We start from the raw sequence: 26,933 nt of genomic DNA on the forward strand, positions 1-26,933 counted from the left end.
CTAGGGCTTATCATTTGGTCGGCCCAAACCAAACCTGCCGACTCGAACTGATGGGGTTTTGATCGGGTAAACCGGCTACCTGTCTGTCGGTCCGATAGGAATGGGTCAGGGGCCAGGTTTGGGGTGCCGATGCTTTGATATTAAATTATTAAATTTTTTCACCTGGAGTTTACGATTTCTCACGAGTAATGAATGCATCTGCAATGCTATAGCAAAGGCGGTATATTTGAGCTCCTCTTACACGTTTTAATACATGTTAGTGGCTAACTATATAACCAAATTTATTTAACTTGGCCAATCATTTATTTTCGTCTTCTATAAGTGGTAGCACCCAAGCCGCACGTAACCATGCTGATGCACATAAATTTTACTCGGACCGACCAATGTAGTAAATGCGGATCTAAATTTAGACCCAAAGGCAAGCTTTCTAATTTGCATTCTGGCTGGGAAATTTGCCAGCCTCTGCTCATAAAGTCATATCTTCTGAAGTCAGATAGGGAAAAGAAAAAAGAACACACAAGTGTCTTTTCCATTTCTAATCCTAATGTTCAGAGTCTTACTTCTTGACAATGAGCAACAGCTGATGAATGTTAGTGATGATGGGAGGCACAAAGCCAATAGGTAAAGAGATGACCTTTGTTGATAGCGAAGATAGTCAACAGAGAGTCACCTTCAAGGAGAGCATTCATGAAAGGCTGCCAATTGAGCAGCTAGAAGAGTTGACTAGGCCTCCCCAAGGACCCCAACTGAAGCTTCTACAGGGGGAATAGCCACATCAAAATTAGCCTTGTACGACTCACATGGATAAAGCAAGGTGTGTGGTCATAGACTCACTAGTGCATTTGGTGAAAGGGTGGTCGGTTATCCTGCCAGCTGGTTGAAATATATATATATATATATATATATATATATATATATATAATTTTTTGTCTTGAAAATATTTTAAAATAGAAGGTTTTAAAGAACATTAAATAAAGAGAGTTTCACATTAAAAAAAAAAGAGGAAATATAATTGGTATTTATAAGGCCCAACAAACTTTTAAGCTTTTATAAATGCTTGGGTGTGTACACTTGTGTCTATACTCTAGTCAGACGTGTGCAGCCTAAGTTGTAGGGCGCTAGTAACGCTTTATAGTGCCTTGATGGTGCACTTGGAGCTCAAAGTGATTTGATCATAACCATTCATTTTTGGATGGCCAGGATCATTCGATCTAATGCAATAATAAAAAATTAGAGTGTGAGTTTAGTTTCGTCTGTTTAAAACACAACTAAACTACATAAGTTTTATAGGATCCATTGTATTCTAAAGAAATATTTGTTGCTACCCATGTACATACCATTTTTAGTGAGCAAATAATTTCTTAAATAATGTGACATTCTAATACACGTTAACAGCAATTTCGATTTTCTGTTTTCATTATTTTTCCAAGACTTGTAGCCTTAGTTTGAGTGATAAGCAAGAGCAATTTTGATTTTCTGTTTTCATTATTTTTCTAAGAATTGTAGCCTTAGTTTGAGTGATAAGCTGGTCCATATCTGCTTGAATCTTGTTCATCACAAAGGAAATGGAAGGAGGATGGAAAAGGAGGGTGGATAGGGGAAGGTAAGGCTTAAGCAAAGAGGTTTGTTCAGGTTTAGGATATGAGCATCTCAATTTCAATCAATATTTTACTTCACATATCTAACTGTATACATCACATATTACATATCTAACCGTATACATCACATATTACCGTGTGGTGAATATATTGCTAAATCCTTAAACGTGCCACCATGTACTGGTTAGATGTAACAAAATAAAATTTAAAACATGAAATGACTCAGGATCATCATGTGGATCCTTGCCCCTTAATAAAAACATGAAAAAGAAAGTAATTAGAGGGTACGGGACTTGTACTAGGGCTCCACAAACCTAATGTTATTTAGTCCAGCACATGCATGCAATGGAAGGAGAAGCATGATGGCCCATGTAACCGCCAAAATGTTATTATCGAATCAAACAGAAAATTTAATAGTTCGAGACTAACATTTGAAAGTTTAGATTAAATATTTCCCCACTTGCATTTGCTCTAAGGACGGGGACACTGGCCCAAACAACCCGTCCTGCCATGAACATGGATAGTGACACCAGAGCTAACACAATTATAGAGTCCTATTTGATGGGGGAGGCACCCTCGTGGGTCTGTCTAATTGTATTTTTATCCTTTTTAAGGTTTAAGATACATCATCAAACATGTTCTGGGCTTACTCCATACGTTAATTTTCATTCTTTATTAGCAGTTGCAGCAAAATTAGAGTCTTTTAAGTAGAACTTATGGGGGTGACCCTGATGGGGAGCTTTCTCTTCATCTTGACTGTTGGAAAGTGGACTATGTCATCCTGTTGAGCTACCCACCTGCACAAGGAGAAGAAAACAAAAAAGAAAAACACAAACCTCCATCAATTATTGACTGTTTTTAGCCCCCACAATTTCCCACAAAACTATCTTCTTTCGGACTACGTTAAAAAGGGAAAAAAAAGGGGTGTGAAACTTACCGATAAAAAAAAACGCACGGTTTTAAAGACTAAACCAACAATTTTATCTAACTTCAAATATGGCGTTTAGAAATCACTAAACCAAACCGACATATTGCTTGTTCTGACAAAGATTTCAATTTCTTTTATTTTAATGCCATTGTCTTGTAGGTGTGCAAGATTTGGTGGGCAAAATTACCTGTAACTAGTGACAAGATGATGAAGAAATATTGAGAGCTCAAGCCTGGAAAGTTCCAATCCAGGGCATAGCCTCTGACCACCACCGAATGGTGTTAAGCAGCTGTTGTTAACGGCAACTCCTACTTTCTGAGAACAAAAGAAATCATAATATATAATTAGAGACCAAGAGGCCAGAAAGAAGATGCTATGCCGACTAATCTGACGGAGACAAAGTTCAAACTCAGAACATTTGTTGTAATATTATATTAAATTATCAAAAACTGACTTGATTTAATTATTTAATTAATATTCTAGCATTATTTAATTCTTACCTCCCATCTCCATGGATCAAACTGATGTGGGTTTTCGTAGTTGTCTTCATCCATGTGAACAGAAATGAAAGATGCCAACACACACCATCCTTGAGGTATCGAATAACCTGCAATTGTACTACAAAGTATATAAAAAATGACCTGCAAAGTCGAAGAGAAAATTGCTATTCTCTACAAAACTGACCTTTGATTTCTACATCTTTGAGTGCTTTTCTCCACACCCCGTTGATGATATTTGCCATTCTAAGAGTTTCACTAATCACCTTTAGATGAAGAACAAGAATAACACGGTCTGATGTATTAGTAATATATATTTCTGGTTTTTTATTTTTTATTTTTTACTTTTAAAAAAGTAGCTTAAATTTCATATATAATGCTGTATATATTAATAGATCATATCGGTTCCCTCTCTTTCTAACTTTTTGAGCTAGACTCACATTTTGAGTAAACTGCAAGGACATGTAGTCAGTCCAACCATAATCATCACAGGAATCTGTCTTCCTCTTCTTCAATTCCATGTTCTCCTCCTGCATGATAACGTAAACCCATTAAAACCAAATGCCTAGAAAATGATAAAGTTTTCCTTCAAACTAAATATTCTTAGAACAGATGCCAATTTAATACAGAGCGGGAGGAATCTCCTCCAACCCATTTTCAAGAAAAACCCTAGACACCTAAAAAGGCTAGGGTACACTAATGTACAGATAAACCCTAGACGCCTAAAAAGGCTAAAATGTATAGAGCTACACCCTAGACAGCTAAAATGGTCCCTCAGCCTCAGGCAGCAGATAAGTCATTAGTGGAGACTTGAACCAAGGCCTCCCAACTTGAAGGTAGTAGACCCTTAACCAGAACATTGTCATGGTTTCACTCAGAAGCACAATAATTTAAATATGTTGGATTTTTTTTTTTTTTTTTTCTTTCTGAGCATATGTTGGGAGTTAATAAATATGTTTCACCAACAAAAATTTAACCACTCATGCACATCTGATTAGTTAACCTATATAAAAATATTGTCCTTTTTTAATTAGAATACAGTTCACTTGAATTCATCACTATCAACTATTTAAGGATAAATTTATGTTTCAATTAATTACAGATTAATCCTATTCTCATAAGAGAAACTATTTCTTCTTAAATTACAGGGCTAATATTTGGGTTATAAGATAGTACCGTGACCATATCATATCAACTGACGTGACACTTAATTGCTTATATAGTTTTTGCCACCTTACCAACTTAACAATTAAAATTTTTAAATTGATGGTGTAAGAGTTGGTCGATTAAGATAAAGGAGAAATTATAGATACTATAATTCTATTTAATATTTATCATTGGATTAATCTTTCTTAAATAGAAAAAAAAAATCTAATAATTGATTTGGAGTGCCATTATTGGACAATTATAGAATAAATAAATTAATTAAAGTAAAATTGGTACTATTAACATTTTCCCAAAGTATGCCCAACCAAGCATTCTCCTTGAAGAATTCTCAACAGATGTTGCAAGCGTTAGCGGACTACGGAGTGATATTTAAAAAAAAAACAAAAGTCCAATGTGAATTTACTGAACACCGACAATATGACAGCTAGTGGTCGCAATGCGCACAGACACGAAGTTAATTAGGTGGTCCTGACCTGACAGCCGTTCAATCAAAATCATACGGCTACCATACGTCCACTCCATTCTTTAACTCCACGTGGACCCTCACACGTACTCTCCGTCTCACTCGTGTGCTTGTGCTCGTGCTCGTGCTCGTGCTTTTAGCAAAATGTCAAACACTTTTAACAACATATCTTGAAGTGGACATCTCGGGGCCCATCGATGTACGAACTCAGAAATAATCCCAACCGTTGATAATAATCGAAGTCAATGTAAAAAAAGCCACATATTCGAATCTATTATGTTACGTACCATTAACTTTTCTAGAGCGACGGGGCAGTCACTGAGGAATTTGACAGCTAGGGTCATGGCCGTGGGCATGGTTTCCTCTCCGGGTATCATCATTTCTACGATATTCCCACTGATGAAATCGGACGGCAGACGTTGCGTATCGCTTGAATCACCAGTACAACTCTCCCGTAACAGCACGTCCAATGCGTCAATTATCGGACCCTTCTCGTCTGTATTTTTCAGAGCTATTTTTCTCTCCTCCACCATCTTCTCCACCATCTTCAACATCCTCTCCTTAGCCTACATGCACCACCATGAAAAACTAAACCCTAACAAACCACGACAAAACATAGAAGAGCTAGCTGCTTCGTTAAATTACCTTAAGAGATTTATATAGTCGTGTTCCAGGGAGCTTAATAGGTAAACAAATCAACCCTTTGATGAATTCTTCAAATTCTCTTTTCAAAAAGTTCAAATCTTCACCTGGACCAACGCTCATCAGTGATTTAACCAATACTTCAAACGTTATCTGCGACACCCAGAAGCCAAAAACTTCATGAGATCAGTTGGAGAGAGAGAAAAAAAAGAAATTATTGTGTTTAAGGGGAAGTCCGGAGAGAGACCTTTTTGGTTTCATCTTGGACGTATATTTGGTGCATGTCCTTCCAAGTAGAAAGGGAAAGTTTGACAGAGTTTTCAATGACTTTGGTGATCCGGGCTTTGTGTTGTGGGGATCTGAGGAAACCTCCGATCAGTGCGTGGACTCTCTTGTGAAGATTTCCGTTGATTTGGAGTATGGAATTTTTTCCAAATAGTTCTGTAATGGATTTGGGATATGCAGGGACAAAAGTGTTGCCATGGTTGTGTAGGATCACCTTGTTTACGTCCGGATCCGTGGAAATTATGATGGGTGTTCCCAATATGTGTGTTTTGAACACCTTCCCGTACCTGTTTCAGAGAAGAAGAAGAAGGAAGTTGCTTTCATTAATTACTTCTAAAGCAAAGGAAATGGTTACTTCCGTTCATTGGGAGCCTGAAAATCTACGGATAATAGCCTCTGCTTCCTGCCTGCACAAGCAAATAAGGCCTATGCCCCCTAGAGGTCTAGTTACTGCAGAGGAGCAGGCTTTTTCTTTCTTTTACTTCTTTGGTTTGCTATGCTCCCAGATTTTTTTTTTTTTTTTTAAAAAAAAAAGTAAGCATTACTCTTATGTTTATTGTAAGATTAATGTTATTTAGTAAAAAAAATTAATTTTTTATGTCAGTCTACTAAATTATGTTCTTTATATTTAAGATTTAATTTATAAAACACCATCCTGTTCCTAACTTTTCCTAAGTTTTTTAATGGTAAGTTCACATATTTTAAACGTGCCATCTCTTTTTTTTTTTTTTTTGCTTGATATATAATTACGAGCGAGAAAATGTGATCTTAGATAAAGCTTACATTATTTATCTCTCTTTTTTTTCTTTTTTTTTTCTTGAGTATATATAACTTTTCAAACAAATAGTAGCCAAGTTTGCTTGTACAGCCAATTCAATCCTATTTTGGTGGAATTTCTAAGCAGCAAGACGGTTAGGTTTGTTAAAATTTCAAACATCCTTAAATGGAAAACACTCCTAAAAATACGAAAAACAGTTTTCACTCGCCTCCTAAAAATATAAAAACATCTTTTGCTTTTACATACAACGGTTTTATAAATCAAAAAAAAAATTCCCAAAACACATCGACAAACATTTCCGTAACAAGTTTTTTTTTTAACAGCAACTGATCATGCATGGTCTTATGATGAGACAAGACGATAAATTCAATCACCCAAATCCAGGCTGTTGACTAATTAATGCCTCAAGTGGCATGATTTTTAATACTTTGTAGAAGTTCCCCAGTGAAGCAATATTCCTGTATGAAATTCATGCATAATATAATATAATATACTCCTAAGAAAAATTCAAGCATCATGGAAGTGCTGCTTGAGACTACAAGCCTTTGTTGTGTTCGTACTATTTATGTGACGAAAATGTTTTGAAAAAACAACAACATAAATAGAACTGAAGCCAGAAATTGAAATTGATTTAAAAAAAAAAAAAAAAAAAGAAAAAAAAAAAGAAAAGAAAAAGGGGGACCAATTGAATTCAGAAGAGAAGAGAGAAAAAAGCTTTACAGAGATTTGCGTTTGTCCATGAAGCTGACAGGTCGGCTGGTGTAGCCACAAGCAATGAAGTCAAGAGTTTCTCCGATGAAAGGCCAACCTAAGCTCCCTCTTGGAACCCCACTCTTCTTTTCTATCTTCTTCTTCTCCTTCAACCAACACCATCCCACAACAACACCTATCAAAACCCAACATCCAACAACCCAGTTGTCCATGATTCTTTGGCTCGCTGAAACCTCCCTTCTCCTTTCCTTCAGTTTCTGAAGAACTTGCTCTGAAACCCTACTTCTACACCCTGCAAGTTTTTTGAGGTAAACCAAGACATGTTACTCCATGCAGCTCGATTTTACAGCTTTGTCTTTGACAGGGAGAGCCACAGAGAGAGAGAGAGAGAGAGATGGAGAGAGGCTGACAAAGAAGAAGAAGTTGTTTGTCCGTGTGAGATAATTGAACGATATGGGGATAGACATCTTAAGTGGCAGATCCGGAAGATCTAGGGCTCGCAACAATCATTAAATGAGGTGGCCATATTGGGTGCACCTAATGCGCCACGCTTGCGAATTTTGTCTTCACTTCATTCAGATAGGTATTGCCCGGAGTACTCTAGCATGTCCGACCCGATCCACCAAAGTTGTTTATTTAACTTATATTTTTAATATACGAGTTAATTTCGATTCGTGCTTACCACTAACTTTAATAGTTTGTTTAAATTTGGGTTATTTACTTTTCCAACGATGAGCTTGTTCACGAGTTACTCATTTAATTAATTTATTTTTTATATAAAATAAATTTTTTTTTTGTCAATTATTAAGATTTTATCAATTGGAATTTGGGTGAATTAAACAAATTAACTTGAATCTTAATAATCCAATCTTGAATTTGTGTATGTTTTATTTTTTTTGAAGAGAATTTGTGTATGTTTTATAGTATGCATATAAATTCAGTATATGGGTGTGCACATGCATATTCATACATACACACAAATATACTCATGTACACACAAAACACTCATATATCTATATCAATATTCACAATAACAATAATTTTAAGCTATATTATCTATCATGTTAGAAAGATAAATCTTGTTTACTTAAGATGTTTTAATTACAAGACTAAAATAATACAATAAAAATGAACTTATACAATTTTATGCAAATACGAGTTAAACCGAATTTATACGAGTATAGCTTAATTAGTAATCGAGCATGATTTTGTGTCAATCATCAGCTCGTTTATTAAACAAACTAAATTTCAGTCAAATTTATTTGAGAGGGTTGTTGAACATTCTTGTTTGTTTACATCCCTCTATATCATAATTCATTCTTGAAGATAGAGAATGATATTTATAGAAAGTCATAAATTGACGGGGATCCCTTCATTCCAAGTAAAAAAGACGACGAACTTTATAAAAGAAAGGTTAAAAATTACACTTTTATTATATTTTCTTCATATTTTGCTAATGCGGCATTGCAAATTATATATGGTTTTTTTTGTTCAAAAAGAAAAAAAAGAAAAAAATGATTGGTAGTGTTTACATCAATAGAGTGAGATAAGATTGTAATGCATAGCATTACTCATTTTACAAATAATAAGGTATATGTTGTTACATATCGAATTTTTAGTTCCAATAAAATGGAGATGACCTTATTCGAACAAATGATGATATTGAATTTCCTTTTTAAGAAGATTGAGGTGTTGAGATTTATTGTTTTGGATTTTAATTTAGAGCTTCTATATTACTAACAACGTAGGTAATGCTACTTTTCACTTATTTTATATCAGTTAATATTGTGTGTTTTAAGTTGTTAACATTTAATAAAAAATAAGGATTAACATAAAAAAATTATTTAAAATACGTCACATCAACTATTATGAAATGTGTATAATAAATGAGTATGACCATCTAGTAGCATTAACTTTAATAGCATAATGGTTGGATATTAATATTTAATATGATGCACATGTAATTACTATAAATTAGTTTCAATTCAGACTGATTCATCTAATGCCATGTTATATTATTAGAGAATGAAGGGATTTAAAACCCATATAAAAATAAAAAAAATTAGTTTGACATTTCAACACGGATGTACAACATGCATTAAATAAGAATCTCTTTATATATAAATAATGCATGTTGTACATCCGTGTTGAAATGTCAAACTAATTTTTTTTTTTTTTTTATATGGGTTTTAAATCCCTTCATTCTCTAATAATATAACGGGCATTAGATGAATCAGTCTGAATTATATATATATATATATATTGATAACTTCTCGTTGATTAAGATTATAAAGTGGAGCTAGAATAAGTTCCATCAACAATCAAAAGATATAACTAATTGATCCATTAAAACAATATTACTAATACAATTTAGAGTTTGATCCCTTCATATTTTATTACTGACATTTGTGGCAGCCGCTTTCGCAAGCCGGTGTGCTATCTCGTTCAACTCACGGTTAATATGAACAACATTCTATCCTGATAGTGAGTGTAAGATGCGCCTTGTGTCCTCTACTAAATGGCTGAAACGACTCAAAATGCTCGTTGATGAATTGACGTCCTCCACAATCTGTTTCGCATCTCCCCTCTATGGTTAAGTATTGCAATCCCAATTGTTTCCCAAAACTAGCTGCATGGTAAGCCACAAGAGCTTCCCCTTATGAAGGCTCGAAATTTCCAATTTTAGTCTTACTCATAACTGCCACAACCCGTCCTTTCTCATCTCGGATTACAACACCAATTCTCACTCTTCCATGTAAATTATTTATAGCCACATTACAATTCACCTTATGCCAACCTTGAGTAGGATAATAGGATAATGAATAATGGATGCACGTGTAATTATTGTAAATAAGTCAGAGTCTAAAGTCAAATTCATCCCCCTAATATCATGTTATAGAGTACTGATCCACAGCACACGGCGTGCCACGCACGCCTATGCAAAATTTTTTTATATTTTCTTTTACAATTAAAAAAAAAAAATTTGCACACGGCGTGCCACTGTTTTACTTCACCCCGTGTTATATTATTAGAGATTCAAACGATTTAACCCCATTAAAAATGAATAAATAATTTTTATTTAATATTTTAACATAAATAAGGTACGTTGACGTTAAAGATCTAAACTAACTATATATAATTAAAATGAAAATCTTAATTCAAGGAATCAAGAGTGTTTGAGATTTCAACACGGATCACAACATTAATTAAAGGACAAAGTTTTCCTCTAAATTGGGTTGGAAGAATTTCCTTCAAACTAATTTATAAAAGTAACATTTGTTTATTTTTTTAATAACATGTGAGATGCACATGAGTTTTTAATAAAATTTATTCAAACTTTGTTATTGCTATTAAAAAAACATATGCATCTCATATGTTAAGGGACACATATCATTTTTATAAACTAAGTTGAAAAAAATTTCTCAAACCCAATTTGATGAAAAACTTTGTCCTTAATTAAATAAGATTTTTTCTGTTCTTTATAACATAGTAATCAAAATGAGATTGCTTCGCTTATATAAAACACCTTAAGCAATTCAAAACGCTACTTAAATTACACAAACTATACAAATAAATCAACGTTCATTCTATAAAAATATCTAGAAGAATCATTTACCAAATTAATATCTATCATTTTATACATATAAATATCACATGCTTTTCAATATTTTTTTTTAAATGTATTCTAAAGACAAATGCAAATGCGTTTTTGACAAGGTTCGATTTGAAAGCAAATAACAAAAATGATGTATTTGTTTTAAAATACATTTTTTAAAATTTAGTCATAAAATAATAATAAGAAAAAAAAACTAGGAGTTAATAATTTTTACATATTTTTTTACAAATTTAGTATATCATAGATTTGTGAAGTTTATTGTTAACTTAAATTGAGATTTTTTATAATTTTTTAAAAATTTGAGATTTTCAAATTTATAAATTTTAGCCATTTATTTTATTTAAGCGCATAAAATAAGTTACGTTTTAACAAAAATATTCATTTACTATAACTAACTAAATATTATTCAATTCATTTTTATCAAAGATCTTATTTCAAAATTTAATAAGCCATAATTTTTTATTAAATATTAAAATATAATTTATTTTAAACGCTTAAATACTATGAAGCGCTAAATGATCGAAATTCGAAGAGTCCAAGTCATGAAAGCCGCTGTTTGGCACGCATGCTTGCAGAGAAGGATGTACGAACTACGAAGAGTCCCCCATTCAGCATTGGGCGGAGAGATGGCGCCGAAGTTGTCAGTTGTCAGTCGGCCTGGCTTTCTTCTACCACTCAGTCTTCTTGGGACAGACCAAACCCTCGTCTTGTCTTGTCTTGTCTTCATCATTCTGCAGTAATATCAGTCTCTACCACCACCACCACCTTACCAATCTTTTGACGAAAACTAGTTTGACCCAACAACTGTTTTCGTGTGATTTTTTTCTGGGCATAAATCGAGTGGATGGATTCCATGTCCATCTGCACCTTACCAATCTTTTGACGAAAACTAGTTTGACCCAACAACTGTTTTCGTGTGATTTTTTTCTGGGCATAAATCGAGTGGATGGCTTCCATGTCCATCTGCACTACCAATTAGTGGCCCTTCTATACATGCTGAAATGGCTGTGGTTAATGCAGTATGGGCCATACAAACTGAGCATCATGATGATGATGATGATGAAGAAGGGATGATCATGCGATACTAGGGAGAACTGCAGATAGCGACACATTCTATGATTGATTCATTGATGATGATGTTCCAATTACACCATCGGTTGTTGGGTCAAAGAAAGCAATCATTGGAAGGAGCATTGAGGAATGGATTGTGGACGGAAAGTTCAAAAGCAGATCACAACTGAGAGGCGTAGTTCAACTATCTCTCACGTTTGGTATGATGACCGTTTTCTGAGCACACTTGGGTTGGGTGGGGTAATATTTACTGCTCAAGTCCACAATTGTAAGCGCAGGAAAGAGATGCACCAGCATATGTGGATCAATTCTTATGTTTACCAACCAGGAAAAAAATAAATAAATAAAAAAGAGGAAGTGTGTGTGTGTGTTTTTTTTTTTTTTAAAATAATAATAAAACTTTTTAAGACATTCATGTCGGGCTTAGATAATTTGCTCAATATTTTAACTAAAAAATGTTTTTTTATTTTAACTATTTGTTTTTATAAAGCACCAACATTAATCTCTTTATTTTAGTAATTTATTATTACTATTCTATTTAAATATTATTTCGGAAGACTTTCTTTATTCTTTGACGTTAAAAGTTTAAAAAATGCTTTGTTTTTTTAATTTTGTAAGCAAACAATCCTCATTAAATTTGAAGGACACTAACACTATAGTCTATAATAGCTTACCAAATATATTTCCAAATTATTGAGCCAAAAGCAACTATTTTTGCTCACACTTTAATATCTTGGCCGGCCAAAATAACATTTGCCAACTGAATGAGAATATCTTAGACCATTCACATCCAGTTCAACTAATTTGCTCTCTAGTTTAGCTGAAAAGTAAAAATTCATATTTTTTATTTTAGCTACCTATTCTTTCAAAGCATTTACAGTCGGCTATCTATTCTAATTATTAACTTTCATTATTTTATTTAAATATTAATTATGAAGGATTTTTTTTTTATTCTTTATTGAGACGAGAGAGAATGTTAGAGAAAAAAAAAATGTTTTATTTTTACATTTGGCTAGTGAATAACACTCACTAAATTTGGTGAGCACAATAACAGCTCACCAAATGTTTCTTCAAATTACAGCTCTTTTTACTCCAATTTTAACATCTTCCTTGTTATGTTAAAATTGGATTCTCATGCTTCTTCTTTGTTGATTCCTCCTCATTATGTTTTGCTGTTGCTGCCACCGTTATCAGCGATTCAAATGGGGAAATCATTTAGGCTGCCACCAAGAGGTTAATTACTAGTGATGTGATGCAACCATTAGCGAAGCTTAAGCAACGTTATTGGCCGTCCACTATGCTGCTTCATGTGGAGTTCATTCATTGAATTTTACTTGCTTTCTTTATCTTGTTGGAAAGTTTTCAGAGGGAAACAAATTTCCTCAAAATTTTAGAATGCTAACTTTAGAGCACATTATCTTATTAAATGAGCCGCTTTTCAATTTGTGGTTGAAAATATTCCCAATTGACCACTCATTCTCTCATTCATTTGGATCAAGACAATAAATAATCCTTGTAACCCTTTCATTCTTCAATTAGAAAAATAAATAAATAAATAAATGAGTGAACCTTTCAAACTCTATTAGAACAAAAATTGTTTACATTAGAAATTACATTGAAATGAAATAAATTACTAAATTCACATTGACGGAAACAAATGAAAGCCTAGAAGCAAAAAACTTTATGGAATGCAGATTGCAGTGGTCAACCTGCAAATGCTCTCCATCAGAGCTCTATTGACTGATATTTGAAAGTGAAATACAAAAAGGTATTGCACCTCTACGCTATGTTGAAGTTGCAAGTCATTGGCGACAATTTGAGGCACAATCTTATATTGTTGACTCTAACGCCCAAACCAATTTCATGGCAAGAGCAATTTAATACATCATTGTGATCCAATCAGATCTCAATTGCCCAGTAAGAAGCTGCTCGCCAATGCTGACCAAGAATAATCTAGCAAAATTTCATTTGAGGAAAAGGGAAGAGAGAATAGCACATCCAAAGCTGGAGAGATTTCAACTTCGGCTTTCACAAGCAACAGCTTCTTCACCCACATTGTTGTAAAATGAACTCAATTTAGTTATAGCAAGTGCCTCCCCAAAGAGCGATGCTCTGCTAGATTTCAAGATATGAACTTCCACATAATCACCGACTACAGGATTTCTTTTCCCATTAGTATCAGCATCCCAACATGCTACTGGCAGATTAACAAATGAAACTCTGTGACCTCTATCACTCTTGCCAATAAACTCTGTATCTGGAGCTCTCTTATTGGGCCCTTCAACCAGCACGAGTTGCACAGTTCCGACCTGGGAATCAAAACATTGACCTGTACTCTCACGGAAAGCCTCGATCAATTCAGTCAGTCGCCTCTGCTTGACTTCCTCAGGAACATCATCAGCGTAGTTTCTGTGGGCATGAGTTTTCTCCCTCATACTATAAGCAAACATGTATGCCATATCGTAACCAACAGCCTTAACGAGGCTTAGTGTGTCCGCATGCTCCTCCTCTGTTTCTCCACAGAAACCTGCAAAAAGGAATAAATTTATAAAGAGGGCAATCAAGTATGTGTCTTAAGTTTTACTTCTCAAAAAAAAAAAGTATGTGCCTTAAGTTTTCACGAAGTGAAAGATAACAAAGAATTGTGTGTAGTGATTTCTGGCTGAGGGATGTCAATGCACCATTTGATACCTAAATAGCTTTTTTCTAAAAAGGTGATTAAAGCTACTTATCATGCTATTTCACAAGACGCAACAGGAATTCTCTCAATTCAAAAAGCATCACTTCAATACAAAGAAACCAAGGTAAAAGAAAAATTTAATCAGCAATGTCCCTGATAAGACAATGCATCAACGGTTTGTTTACAGGATACAAGCATGAGACTGGGACGAGATTCCCTAAGAATATGTCACTAATAAGAGCTCAGATACAGATCTATAACAAAAAAGTGTATGAACCGCCATGATAGCATAATATTGAAGTCTAAAATAAGAAGAGATAAGGAATTTGCAAGTGCATACGCTGATGATGAATAGATTAATGTTGGCAGCGTTAAGAAAATATCAAATTCTCACATGATTTGTAATCTGATCTCTCGCATTCTTTTGAAATAAGAAAATAGGAATCCATATGAAGTAGCTTCATCTCCAAGATGGCTGATATCACTTCATGTCTTATATTTTATCCCTAAAAAATCAACTGGGAGCAAGAGAAGGTAGGTCTAAAGTATTTTGAATGTAAATCTTTTAAAACATCAATCACATCTGAAATAATTCAATAATCAAACAATATACTTGCTGCTAACTCTTTCAACGCTATTGTACAACAACCCAAGTTTTCATGCGTAAAGAAGATTTAAAAATTATAAGAATCTGGTAAGGCTTACCACATATGAAATCACTGCTTATTCCCACATCTGGAATAATTCTTCGTATCTTTTGCACAAGTTCCAAGTATGCCTCTCGGGTATATCCCCGACGCATTCTTTCAAGTACTGTACTACTCCCAGTTTGTGCAGGTAAATGGATATATTTGCAAATATTATGTCTGTCTCGCATTAAATAGAGTAACTCATCAGGGTAATCTTTCGGATGTGGGGATGTATATCTGAACCGCATCTCTGGAAATTCTGTGGATAGTCGATCTAAGAGATCAGAAAAACGTAAACCCATTTTTTTGACCTTGCACATGCTGGAAAAGCCTTCACTAAGTGTCCAATTAGTTCCTGGTTCAACTTCTTTTTCATCCCCAGATGCATCATTATAGCTGTTTACATTCTGGCCAAGAAGTGTTACCTCTTTCACGCCTTCTTTACAAAGCTCCCCCACCTCCTTCACTATTGATTCCACAGGGCGTGACCGCTCCCTGCCTCTAGTAAAAGGAACAATGCAAAATGAGCACATATTATTGCAACCCCTCATCACTGAAACAAAAGCAGTAACTGAATTTTTGGAGATTCGAACCGGACTAATATCAGCATAGGTCTCTTCAAGTGAAAGAAGCGTGTTGATCCCCTTTTGCCCGTAGTCTACCTCTTCTAACAATTGTGGCAAGTCTCTGTAAGCATCTGGTCCACAGACCACATCAACCATTTTGTCTGCGTCAAGTATCTTGTCCTTTAACCTCTCAGCCATACATCCCAAGACCACTACTTTTGGAGGGCGCACAGAGTTTGATCTTCCAATAGCGACATTACTCTTCCAGTGTCTCTTAAGAAACCAGAAGTAATTAAGCCTCTGCCACACCCTTTGTTCCGCATTGTCCCTGATAGCACAAGTGTTGATGAAAATGATCTCGGCACTCTCAGGAACATCAACCACGTCGCTATATCCAGCATTCTTCATGATAGATAGGACAATCTCCATATCATTGATATTCATTTGACATCCATAAGTCTCATGATAGATGCGCCCTCTCAAAGTTACTTCAGAAGCTGGTAATTGGCTAGACAGATAATTAAAGAAGAAAACACAGCGATATGAGATACAGTTGCATAATTTCAATCGTGCAGAAAGAACATCAGGCGCTTTGCATGTGAAAGTTCCCGAGTGGTCCTTACAGAAAATGGGGCAAACCAGGCCAAAGACAATAACATTAAGCAAAAACACGAGGGAAAAAATTAATGTCGATTCATATTTCATATAGCTGTTGTCTTTCTGAGAACTCTGGGATCTAATGGTGATATCTAAGACAGCAAAGGTGCGAGCATTGGCATTTTAGGCCATATTATGTGTACTGGTACCAAGCACTGCTTTGCTCTCTCTCTCTCTCTCTCTAGATTTGCTTAACTCATTTTACTGCTTCAAAGTGCATTGTTTTAGTTTACCACAGAGTATCCTCGAGTGATCCCATAGATTTAGCCAAGCCAGAGCAGACCAATAATTGTTAACGTTATCCAAGTAAAATGGGATCAATAATAATCCAAACACCAAATGGGCATTATTTCGAACATGATTTTTTGAAAGTCGCTTCACTCTCAGAAGCCACCAAGTATATAAAATGAAATTGTAAACAGAAGTTAGAGACAGGTGGCAGTAATTCAAACACACTTGTAGCTCAAGCTTGGGATTTTATTTATTTATTAAAACAAAAGCAAAACATCCACTAAAAACTCAGCTTAGCAATGCACACTGCACAGCATGTTGAGCAGATATATCATAAACACCGCCCTTAATCCAAAAACTTAAGCCCATGAGTTTAGACATAATATATAATCAAATTCCATTACAATGCCCTAAATCAATAAATCTAATAATGCAACAAAAAAAGCTCAATAATTCAAAACAAATAATATGCGACTCACTTGGGCTGGGCTTGGGAGGCGGTGAGAGCAGCTTGAGCGACGAAGTGGCGGAGGCTTGGGCCCTCCGGGACGGAGAGATGGGATTGGGAGAAGCTTCTGGAGGAGAGAGCGAGAGGAACTGCCCTCCGGAGCGGCCGTGTCGCTCGGCGGTGGAAGCGACGGGAAATCGAAGCCTGGGGCTTCGGTGGGGAGAGAAGTATGAGACCCATGCGGCATCGACTGTGGAGTCTCTTGAGGCGGATACAGCAGTGAGGGTGGCCGAGTACGGAGGATAACGACGACGCCATTGAAGCTTGTGTTTTGTGTGCAACCAAACCAGTCGATAAAAGCTTGGAATTGGATAGGGAATCGATGATGATAATGCTGGGCCAGTATGGGCCAAACGCGGGCCGGCCCGATATGTTTTTTGAATTCAAGCCCGTTAGTGAGCATGTGAGGCAAATTGCTCCGATTTTAATTTTTAGGTATGATGTCCATTTAAAAAAACAAAAAAACAAAATTAGAAATCAAAAATCAAAAATCAAAAAAGATCAAAAAAGATTTTAGAAATAAAAATTTTATTTTTAGTTAATTTATTTCATAAAGGAACATATAATTTTTTTAAAATAATAATTTGAATGTAATTTCGCTCCCATATATCTTAACTACATTAAACTATGAATGGGTATTCGTGTTTGTGTGTTGGGTTTGAATCATACCAAAGCATGAGTATAAAATCATATAACTTAATTCTAACTCAATCCATTTAATTAACCATGTCAAACTCTTTAACCATAACTTTCTAATTTTGTCTCCAAAGATAGTTTAATTGGCTAGAAACCAAGCCTCATGAAACGAATGTTATTAGATTGAATCTTCTTCCCATTTTTCCACTCTTTGTGTGGACGTGTAAAAAAAAAACTTATAATTTTATATTAGGTTTGTGTCAGATTTGCGGATCATGTAAAAAATTGTTGTCGGGTTTGGATTGAGCTGAAGTATGAGTATAAGACTATATAGGTCAATCATAACCCGACTCGTTAATTAAACGAATCAGGCTCCTCAATCATAACCATTTTATTTCGTGTTACGTTCGTATCGAATTTTTGAATTGTGTAAAAAATTATAAACCTTACATTAAATTACTCATCTTATTCTAAGATGTTTTTTTTTTTTTTGGTGAGTTTGTTCTACGATGTTTAACTACTAAATATTTGGTTCTTGCTCTAATGTCTAATTGTTGCTGATTTTTGGACATGAAACAAACATCTAATTTAACTTGACATTAACAATTGGGGCGTGATTCTAAGCATGCATAGCACGCTAGGCTATTTTTATTTTTTTTAAAATTTTTAATATTAAAAAAAAAAAAAAAAAAAAATTTGCTGCACGCCGGCAAATTTTATTAAGGGATTTCAGAGATTCTCCACGACTCGTAGTTAAAGAACACGTGTGCGAGCTTTAAAGGCCATTATGATCGTCACTGCGACGTCTCGTTGTGCTCAACAGTTGCTCATAGAGACGCCTGAAACTCCAAAAAAATGATAATGGAGAGGTTGAGAGCTACACGTCGTCTCCTTAATTACTCACCCAAGTCTCTCTTTGCTTCTCGATCGCATCCGAATTCTTCCGAGCAGTCAATCTGTCGTTCTGCCTCCGGTAACATTCCCAGAATTATGCCTCTGTAGCTCACCAATTTTAGCGCAATTTTTTGAGTACCATATATTTATTCGGCTTTACAACAGGTTTTGCGCATTGGGGTCGATATTATGAGCATCAAAAGCGGAGATTCGGAGGAACTGTTTGGGCTCCTTTGGGAGTCCTTGGAAAGGCGAGTAGAATCCAGTGTAGATACTTTGGTTCAGTGGCAGAGACGATTCAGAGGGACCCATCATTTTCAAAGTTAAATTCTGACGACATCAGCTATTTTAAGGGAATATTGGGCGAGAAAAATGTGATTCAGGACGAAGACAGGCTTGCGTTTGCAAACACGGACTGGATGCGGAAATACAAGGGCTCCAGTAAGCTTCTGCTACTACCGAGGAGCACTGAGGAGGTTCTTCTCTCTTGTCTGGGAGTCCCTGATCATCATTTAGGCTGTGTTTGACATTTTCCGCCACTGAAAAAAGGGTCGATTAGGGGAAACCTTATATGGGTGAAGGGAAAACTATCTAAAAAGACATATATAGTCGTCTGATAGAAAATATTTTAGCTCGAAATAAACACTCTAACCGAAATAGTTATAACAATGTGTGATAGAAAATATTTTGGATCGAAACAAACGTAGTTTTATTATTCAATGCTTTCAAAAATGACTGAATTTTTTTATTCTTTTGAGTTGCGAAAAAATTCTTTCTGGGTCTAAACTTTTGGCTTGAAAAATAATACATGTTGATGTATCATGGGATAAAATTACGAAACTAAGAGGTTCCTGCATTTCTTTTGGTTTAATTATTATTTTCCTATTGCAGGTCAGTCGGGTTCTTAAATACTGTAATTCCAGACGCTTGGCTGTTGTTCCTCAAGGTGGAAATACTGGCCTTGTGGGTGGAAGTGTTCCTGTTTTTGATGAAGTAATGTAATCGTTTTCCATTTTTTGGTTTCTTTGGCTTTCTCTTTCAGTGGGTGGAGAGGGGTGTTATGCATATTACCCACATTGGTTTAGTGAATAACATTATGTTTCTGATTTGCTATCTATCTTAATAGCTTTTCTCTGATATACTTCTACAGGTGATTATCAACATGAGTTCAATGAATAACATCATATCTTTTGACAAGGTAGAGATTTCAGGCCATTATGGTGTTCTTGTTTTGAGCTCTCTGTCCCTCCACATATAGAATTTTAAAAGTTTTTTTTTCCCCCTTTTTGGGCTTGTTACTGTGCATTCTCTCAGTTATGTGTTCATTGAGTTGTCTTATTAAGAATTTATTTCAGCAGTATTTTTGTTTCAGAAAGAGGTTTTCTCTCTATCGTTCAGTTCTTAGGAGTTATGGCACAATAATTTTACACCTTTCTCTCCAACAGCTGGCTTGTCTTATTGGCTATCCTTGTAGCAGCCTTGAATGAAATTTGAAGACCCTAAAGTTAGGGGTTTAAGAGCTGGTAGAGAGAGAAAACTTGTTATCCTTGTCTTGACGACTTTCAGCAATAATTTTACTTTTAAATGCAGTTTCGACTCATTTAGTGTTCTCAAGTTAATGTTGAACACGGTTGCAGCAAGATAACTTTGTGCTTATTTATGGATTGCCCTTTGCTCCTTTTTTTAGGTCAGTGGTATATTGGTATGTGAAGCAGGATGCATTTTGGAAAATCTGGTTTCTTTTCTGGACAACCAGGGGTAATTTTCTGTTTTGAATCATCACTTTCTTTGCTCATAAGATCTGTGATATGTTATGTTTACCAGAATCATAGGTTCAAATTTCACACATTTATAGTGTTAAGAGAAGTCCCACATGTATAATCATGTCAGACTGTTGAATTGTTGTGTTGTCACGGCTCTCGCCCATTTAAGCTATGCAAAATGGAAATTTGACATATTTGCTGTTATGCTATTTAAGTACTTTATGCTTCCATTCAGATTCATTATGCCACTCGACTTAGGTGCAAAAGGAAGCTGCCAGATTGGTGGAAATGTTTCAACAAATGCTGGTGGTTTGCGTCTCGTCCGGTATGGATCTCTTCACGGAAATGTACTTGGTGAGGACATTTGTTATGTATTGAACTTTAATGCACAAAGTAGACTATTATATGATTCAAGGTTCATCTTTTGTTTGATTTAATATGCTCATGGCTAGTCGTCAATAAAAAAAAAAGGATAGATTTACTAGTTCATTCCATTAAGGAATTGAGCAGAAAAGCATAGCGGTCTGAGTATACAAAGTATTTCTGCTGCTATGACAGAATTTCTTGTGTTCTTAACAGCATATACTTGGTAAAACTTTTCTGCTCGTAGTTTTTTAATTCTGAAGCTTATTTTCAACTGATGTTACAGGTATTGAAGCTGTTTTAGCAAATGGTGATGTGCTTGACATGCTTGGGACTCTTAGGAAAGATAATACTGGGTATGACTTAAAGCATTTGTTTATAGGTATGTATCAAACACACTATATTGTACTGATACTTTAATGCAAAGAACTATAGTTTTAAGTGTATGGACTTTTGCTATCATCATTGTAGGAAGTGAAGGATCCTTGGGTATTGTAACTAAGGTTTCCATTCTTTCCCCTCCAAAGCTATCTTCAGTGAATGTAGCTTTTCTTGCTTGTAAAGACTATATCAGCTGCCAGGTATGATTAGTTTCCTTACTCTGAAATTTCTTCTGCTGACACAGAATACTTTATCCATAAGTTTGATGCCCAAAATGATAAAAACAAACAATATATTACCATCAGTTATATGCCAAAATGCATTACAGATAGTATGACAATCTCTCTCTCTCTCTCTCTCTCTCTCTCACACATAAGTGCATGCTTTGCCACTTAATGTCTAGTTATAAAAATTTTGGTTTCCTGAAATTTACACCATTATATGTTTCCTAAAGTTTAATAGCCATATTGACTTCTCTTGTTTTTTTTTTTCCTTGAATGGCCGATGTTTAGCCAAACATCTAGATTTTTACATTTTTAATTTTCCATGCACTCTTCATCACTACTGGTCTCTGAGCAAGAAGAATTACTGTCTCCTCACCTTTATTGCCATAATGTTTATCAGAAACTTCTATTGGAAGCAAAGAGGAGACTTGGAGAAATTCTATCTGCCTTTGAGTTTTTGGATAACGAGTCACTGGATCTGGTAAGGTTCTGATGGTTGTGTAATTGACAAGATTTGTTTTAGTTTACCTAGGGTTTATACCTATTTAATTTAATGGTCACTTTTGATCTACTTTTTTATGAATGTTTGGGGTAATATATGACGTGTCTATAAAAAGAGGTTTGCAATTTTATTTTTTATTTTTTATTTTTGTGGGGTTGTTTGTGTTCTTGTTTCATAGTCAACAAAATTATTCTTCTTTTTTGGTAGGCAAGGTTAGAGCTTTATTTATATGAGGTTTATTGTAATATGTGCAATTTACAGATGACATGATCTTTTTTAGTTGGAAAGTGATCAATTTATTCTTTTTCCTAACATCTCAATAAATTTTCTTAAAGATATTACTTATCTATTTGAAGAGAAAGTGAATGCCATTTTCTGTGTGATCATTGTCATATTTTTGAAGCATACTCATTAGATTTTATGTAACAGGTTCTGAATCATTTAGAAGGTGTTAGGAATCCATTACCTCCCTCAATGCACAACTTCTATGTTCTCATTGAGACAACGGGCAGTAATGAATCTTATGACAAGTGAGCTACTTACCAGTTTGGAGTGCTTTTATTCTTGTAAAAAATAATTTCGAGTGCTGAACTATACCTATTGGCCCGTATCCATGGTTCTCACTGGAACAAAAAGAACTGTAGTATGAGAATCTACATTCACGAACCTACCCATAACATCTAGACCTTGAGTAATTTCTGTTCTCACTATGGTTGTGACTCCTCATGATTTAGATAAAACGTTTTGAAAGCTCGAGTAAAATGTGGCTTCTAACTGTAGACCGTTGGAGAAAGTGAAAGTGATTCTATATTTTTCTAATTTTCCTAAAAAATCACCTCACATAAAACTGAGGATGGATTCCTACCTGTAATTTTCCATTATGAACCTTATCGTATGCTTGAACAAACCTACAGATTCTCAAACTAACATGATCCTTATCATTTTGTTCTACAGTTGCCTACACCTTTTTACACTACACTATGATTTTCAGTTGACCGTTTTAAGCATTCCAGTAGCATCCTTGGTTTGTAACATATTGTGTTTTTTCATGACAATCTTTTAGAACGTAATTTGTTTTCTTAAATGCCTTCAGAAAAGTCAATGGCATGTTCATATTTCTAAGATCCTAAAGATTTATTTAAACATATCCAGAGAGACGCTTGAAGCTTTCCTACTTCACTCAATGGAAGGTGGTTTGATTTCTGATGGTGTTCTTGCACAAGATATAAACCAGGCTTCATCGTTTTGGCGTATACGTGAGGTTACCATTTCTTCCAGTTCATTGACTTTCTTTATACGTTGAATACTATATGTTCAAACTGTCCTCAAGTATGTGTTGCTTTTTTACTCAGGAAAGAATACTTTAAGTCTTCATACAGTAATGAATTACCACTATGGGTCACTCCCAGTTCACTGTTAGTGCTCCCACCTATTGTTCTGGACCAATACTAAGAATAGTCCAGTTCTTCAGCTTTAAAACTCCTTTCTTTCTACTATCTGTCTATCAACAATCATCTCACCCACCCCTTGGTGAGTGACATTTTCTCACATCTGTCTGACAAATGGCAATATGTTCCGCCCTTTGCTTCTCATGAATGCTTCTCTCTTTTACCCAACCTTTCTTGTATAACACGAACCAACCATTTGCTTATCCTCAAATCCATTTGTGTTCTTAAAACATTATAAGAATGTGCTTCTGTAGATCTTTTATTTTTATTTTTTTTCAATCCTCATAGGGTGTACCAGAGGCACTCATGAAAGCAGGAGCTGTTTACAAATATGATTTTTCATTACCTGTTGAAAAGATGTACAATCTTGTTGAGGAAATGCGGATAAAACTTGGTAAGACAACTTAGTATAGCTACCTACATTTTGAAGTATTGTTTTCTTTCTTGCTCCGGTGGAAAGATGTATCCTCTTTTGTGATTGGGTGGGATAGGGTGATATGAACACAGGGTTTCCCTTGCAGAATTGGTAATTTTCAAAAGAACAATTTGAACAGTAGAAACACTGTATGTGCCCTTAACTTGTTTAGTGTGAGCAGTTTCAAATTTGTCACTATATAACCCTGTGAACATTATACTATTCCTTTGAAAAATGTTTATGATAGTAGTATCATAATCTTGCATGTAAGAACAGCAATGCGTTAGTTCAAAACTCTGCTTTCTTATGGGATATATATTGTTATTTTACTCTTAGGTAATTCAGCTAAAGTAATTGGATATGGCCACCTTGGAGATGGAAATTTGCATCTTAATGTTTCAACTCCACAGTATGATGATATGGTGAGTTCCTTCTGCATACTCCAAAAAGCTCCTTATGTGTTCTGTAATAAATGGTTTTGTATTGATATCTTCAATAAATTGCAGATTTTAGCACAAATTGAACCCTTTGTCTATGAATGGACATCTAAGCACCGTGGGAGTATTAGTGCAGAGCATGGGTTGGGACTGATGAAAGCTAATAAGATTTTCTACAGCAAGTCACATAGAACTGTGAGAATTTTGTGAATAGCTAAACATCTAAGATGTATTTATCAAGAAATACACATGTCTAAAAGAAGAGTCTGTTTGGACAGGTGCAACTAATGGCTTCCATCAAGAAATTGATGGACCCCAATGGGATACTGAACCCATACAAAGTTCTTCCTCACTCCATGATCTGTGATGGAAGCTCAGGTAAAAGACTTGATCTGTGATGCTTCTTTCTCATTCTAAAATAATCTAAATGATCAAATTGAATTTTTTCCTTCTGAAGAGTGGTTAGGTAAAGAAGGAATACCATTGTTTAATATTTCCATTAGGAAACATAACGTGGCCAATCGATGAGTAACATGCAAGATGCAGATGATGTTATCTTATATCACAAGTTGAAACTGCAATCACCAAATAATATAATATAATTCAAGCTTTTAAAGTCTACCAGTACCACTTTGGAGAATTATTAAACATCTTGTGTTATTTTCAGCTGATGTCTGTTCATGTTTTTTTCTAATGCAGTCCAAACCTGAAATTGAACACGCCTGTGGTAGCCACGTCATGGTGTGATGTCAAGTTGGAGCAAGTGGACGTAATGACTCAGTGGGATGCAATTCTAACTTTAGCCCAAAATTTGGTGAGCTGCTACAATGCTGACCAAATGTAAAAAATAAATAAGTAAATAAATAAAAATTTACTTTGTATTCATGATAAGACATGTACGTGATTTTGAAATGTAAGTGTTTTGAAAAAGATAATATATTTAAATGGATAACTAAAATAAATAATAAAATGTAGGTACTTTTTTAACTAAATTAGAGAAAAATTTATTAAACTGGATGTAAATGCTCTAAGAAATATCGTACTACTCAATACTCAATGTCATGTCTGTGTGCTTAATGGGGTACAGTAAAAGAACTGAGATGCTATGGTTTCACAGTTCATACAGACTTGTCGGTTGTTGGCATAGTGGAAGACGCAAAAAAGAAACTCTTTTCTTTTTTTTTTCTTTTTTTTTTTGGAACAACATAGACATTCATTAAAACAAAATAAAAATACAGAATTAGGGGTGAGGCTCCAATAAACACCCTAAAAGTAGTTATTACAGAGAAAGAAATTAAAACTAAAAAAAAAAAAATCCGAACAAATTTGGTCATCCGGCGGTAAGTGATGCAATCCGAAGAATGGACCGCTGAAAAAAGGGTGTATTGATGATGACTTTAACGATGGTCGATGAAGTTCTTATTTTCCACATAACAAATGAACAAAAGAGAATAATTTTCATTTACTTGAGGAAGGAAGTGGGAATGGGCCATCGGAAGGGGCGCTTGTTGGTCACGATAACATGTTGATGTTCAACCATGGAAGGGAGGTGCTTTGGGTGTGGGTGTGGACCTCTTTTTCTGCTTGCTTTAACGTGTACTTGCACTGGTTTTCTTTAATTTGGAAAAGCATTTCTGATTTTGCATCTTTGCTTAAAGGCATCAAACTTAGAGACTTGTAAAAGCAATCCTTGAGGAATAACTTTTATCATCAAACTATTATTTACTTTTATATTATTTACCCTACAACTATTGCTTCCACTTGATAGGACTTTGGAGAATAATCACTTTACCAAATCCGCTTCTCACAATGTTCCATTTTGACTTTCTGGAGAATAAAAGAAAGAACGAAAAATATTATTTTTTAAAGAAAAAAATTTGATGGCCATTGATGAAGTAAATAGAGTAGATCACTTATTTTGAGAAAACTCAACAAGATGTAAAACTCTTTTTGAAAAAAAAAATATATATAAAATTAAAAAATTAAAAAAATAAGAAGAGAGAAAGAGAAAAAAAAAAGGGGGATAATTGTGCAACTGTCCTCTCTTCGCTTCCTTATGTTGATTAAAAAAAAAAAAAAAAACCGTCCTCTCTTCACTTAAGGTGGCCACACGACCACTATATTGGGTTGGCACTGCATAGTTTAAGCATCTGTTTTCTCAACATATTTATACAACAAGAAAATAATAAAAGTTTGTAAAATGTTTTGAGTTGTTTGTTAATGTATTTGTCTTCCAAACAAAATACAAAAGATATAAAATAAAGACATTAACAAACGTCCGTCCTAGTGGAAGTCCTTACCTTGAAGGTAGGTTTTCCAATGGACAAATTGGTAGGGAACATTTCCATATTAGTCAAGGGTGGAATATGCTAATCCTATTTTGCCATGGCCCAAGAATTTGAAGTTGATTGAGAATAAAATTAAAAAAAAGGGAGGGCAAATACATGCCTAGAAAGATGCCAAGAAAGCAAAAAGTTACTACAAGAAATTGGTTTTCTTTCTTTATTGCTTTGGTGCTGGTCCTGCTGGATAAGAAGGAACTTGGAACATAAACCACTCTCATACAAAGCAGAAGGTTGCCACTCCCTATTAAAATCTACAACCCATGCTGCCTGCCGAGTTTGACTGGTCTTTTGTTTGGGCATAGATTTGAGTACAAAAGTCTATGTTCTTTTGAAGTCTCTTACAATTTACCTGAAAAAGTCATACAACTTTACTAAAATTTTTTCTTTGGCCTTTAGACCATTCACACTTGGCTAGTCAAATATTATTTTGGTTAGCAA

The 26,933-nt window shown here is 34.8% G+C and overlaps 3 protein-coding genes across 3 annotated transcripts; 1 reads left to right on the forward strand and 2 right to left on the reverse strand.

Moving 5' to 3' along the window:
• Positions 1–1,961: 1,961 nt before the first annotated feature.
• Positions 1,962–7,488, reverse strand: ROT3 (Cytochrome P450 superfamily protein). Its single transcript, XM_059584549.2, has 9 exons — positions 7,079–7,488; positions 5,543–5,867; positions 5,299–5,448; positions 4,941–5,219; positions 3,464–3,553; positions 3,211–3,289; positions 3,027–3,133; positions 2,714–2,841; positions 1,962–2,395 (listed from the first exon to the last, which is right to left on the reverse strand). The coding sequence occupies exons 1-9, from the start codon at positions 7,279–7,281 to the stop codon at positions 2,302–2,304; spliced, it is 1,455 nt and encodes a 484-aa protein (XP_059440532.2). The 5' UTR covers positions 7,282–7,488; the 3' UTR covers positions 1,962–2,301.
• A 5,828-nt stretch (positions 7,489–13,316) lies between these two features.
• On the reverse strand, positions 13,317–17,381 carry LOC132172675 (Methylthiotransferase). The gene is made up of 3 exons (XM_059584217.2): positions 17,059–17,381; positions 15,142–16,199; positions 13,317–14,283 (listed from the first exon to the last, which is right to left on the reverse strand). Exons 1-3 carry the CDS (start codon positions 17,343–17,345, stop codon positions 13,772–13,774), a joined length of 1,857 nt encoding a protein of 618 aa, XP_059440200.2. The 5' UTR covers positions 17,346–17,381; the 3' UTR covers positions 13,317–13,771.
• Positions 17,382–18,532: 1,151 nt separating this feature from the next.
• Positions 18,533–25,018, forward strand: D2HGDH (FAD-linked oxidases family protein). Its single transcript, XM_088516937.1, has 16 exons — positions 18,533–18,696; positions 18,783–19,093; positions 19,509–19,610; positions 19,768–19,815; positions 20,305–20,375; positions 20,616–20,734; positions 21,030–21,125; positions 21,215–21,324; positions 21,749–21,829; positions 22,280–22,380; positions 23,003–23,111; positions 23,587–23,692; positions 24,050–24,135; positions 24,220–24,345; positions 24,429–24,528; positions 24,850–25,018. Exons 1-16 carry the CDS (start codon positions 18,579–18,581, stop codon positions 24,858–24,860), a joined length of 1,695 nt encoding a protein of 564 aa, XP_088373063.1. The 5' UTR covers positions 18,533–18,578; the 3' UTR covers positions 24,861–25,018.
• Positions 25,019–26,933: the final 1,915 nt, after the last annotated feature.

Source organism: Corylus avellana, chromosome 1 (assembly GCF_965113065.1).
Source record: "Corylus avellana chromosome 1, dhCorAvel1.hap1.2, whole genome shotgun sequence".
Classification (NCBI taxonomy): Eukaryota; Viridiplantae; Streptophyta; class Magnoliopsida; order Fagales; family Betulaceae; genus Corylus; species Corylus avellana.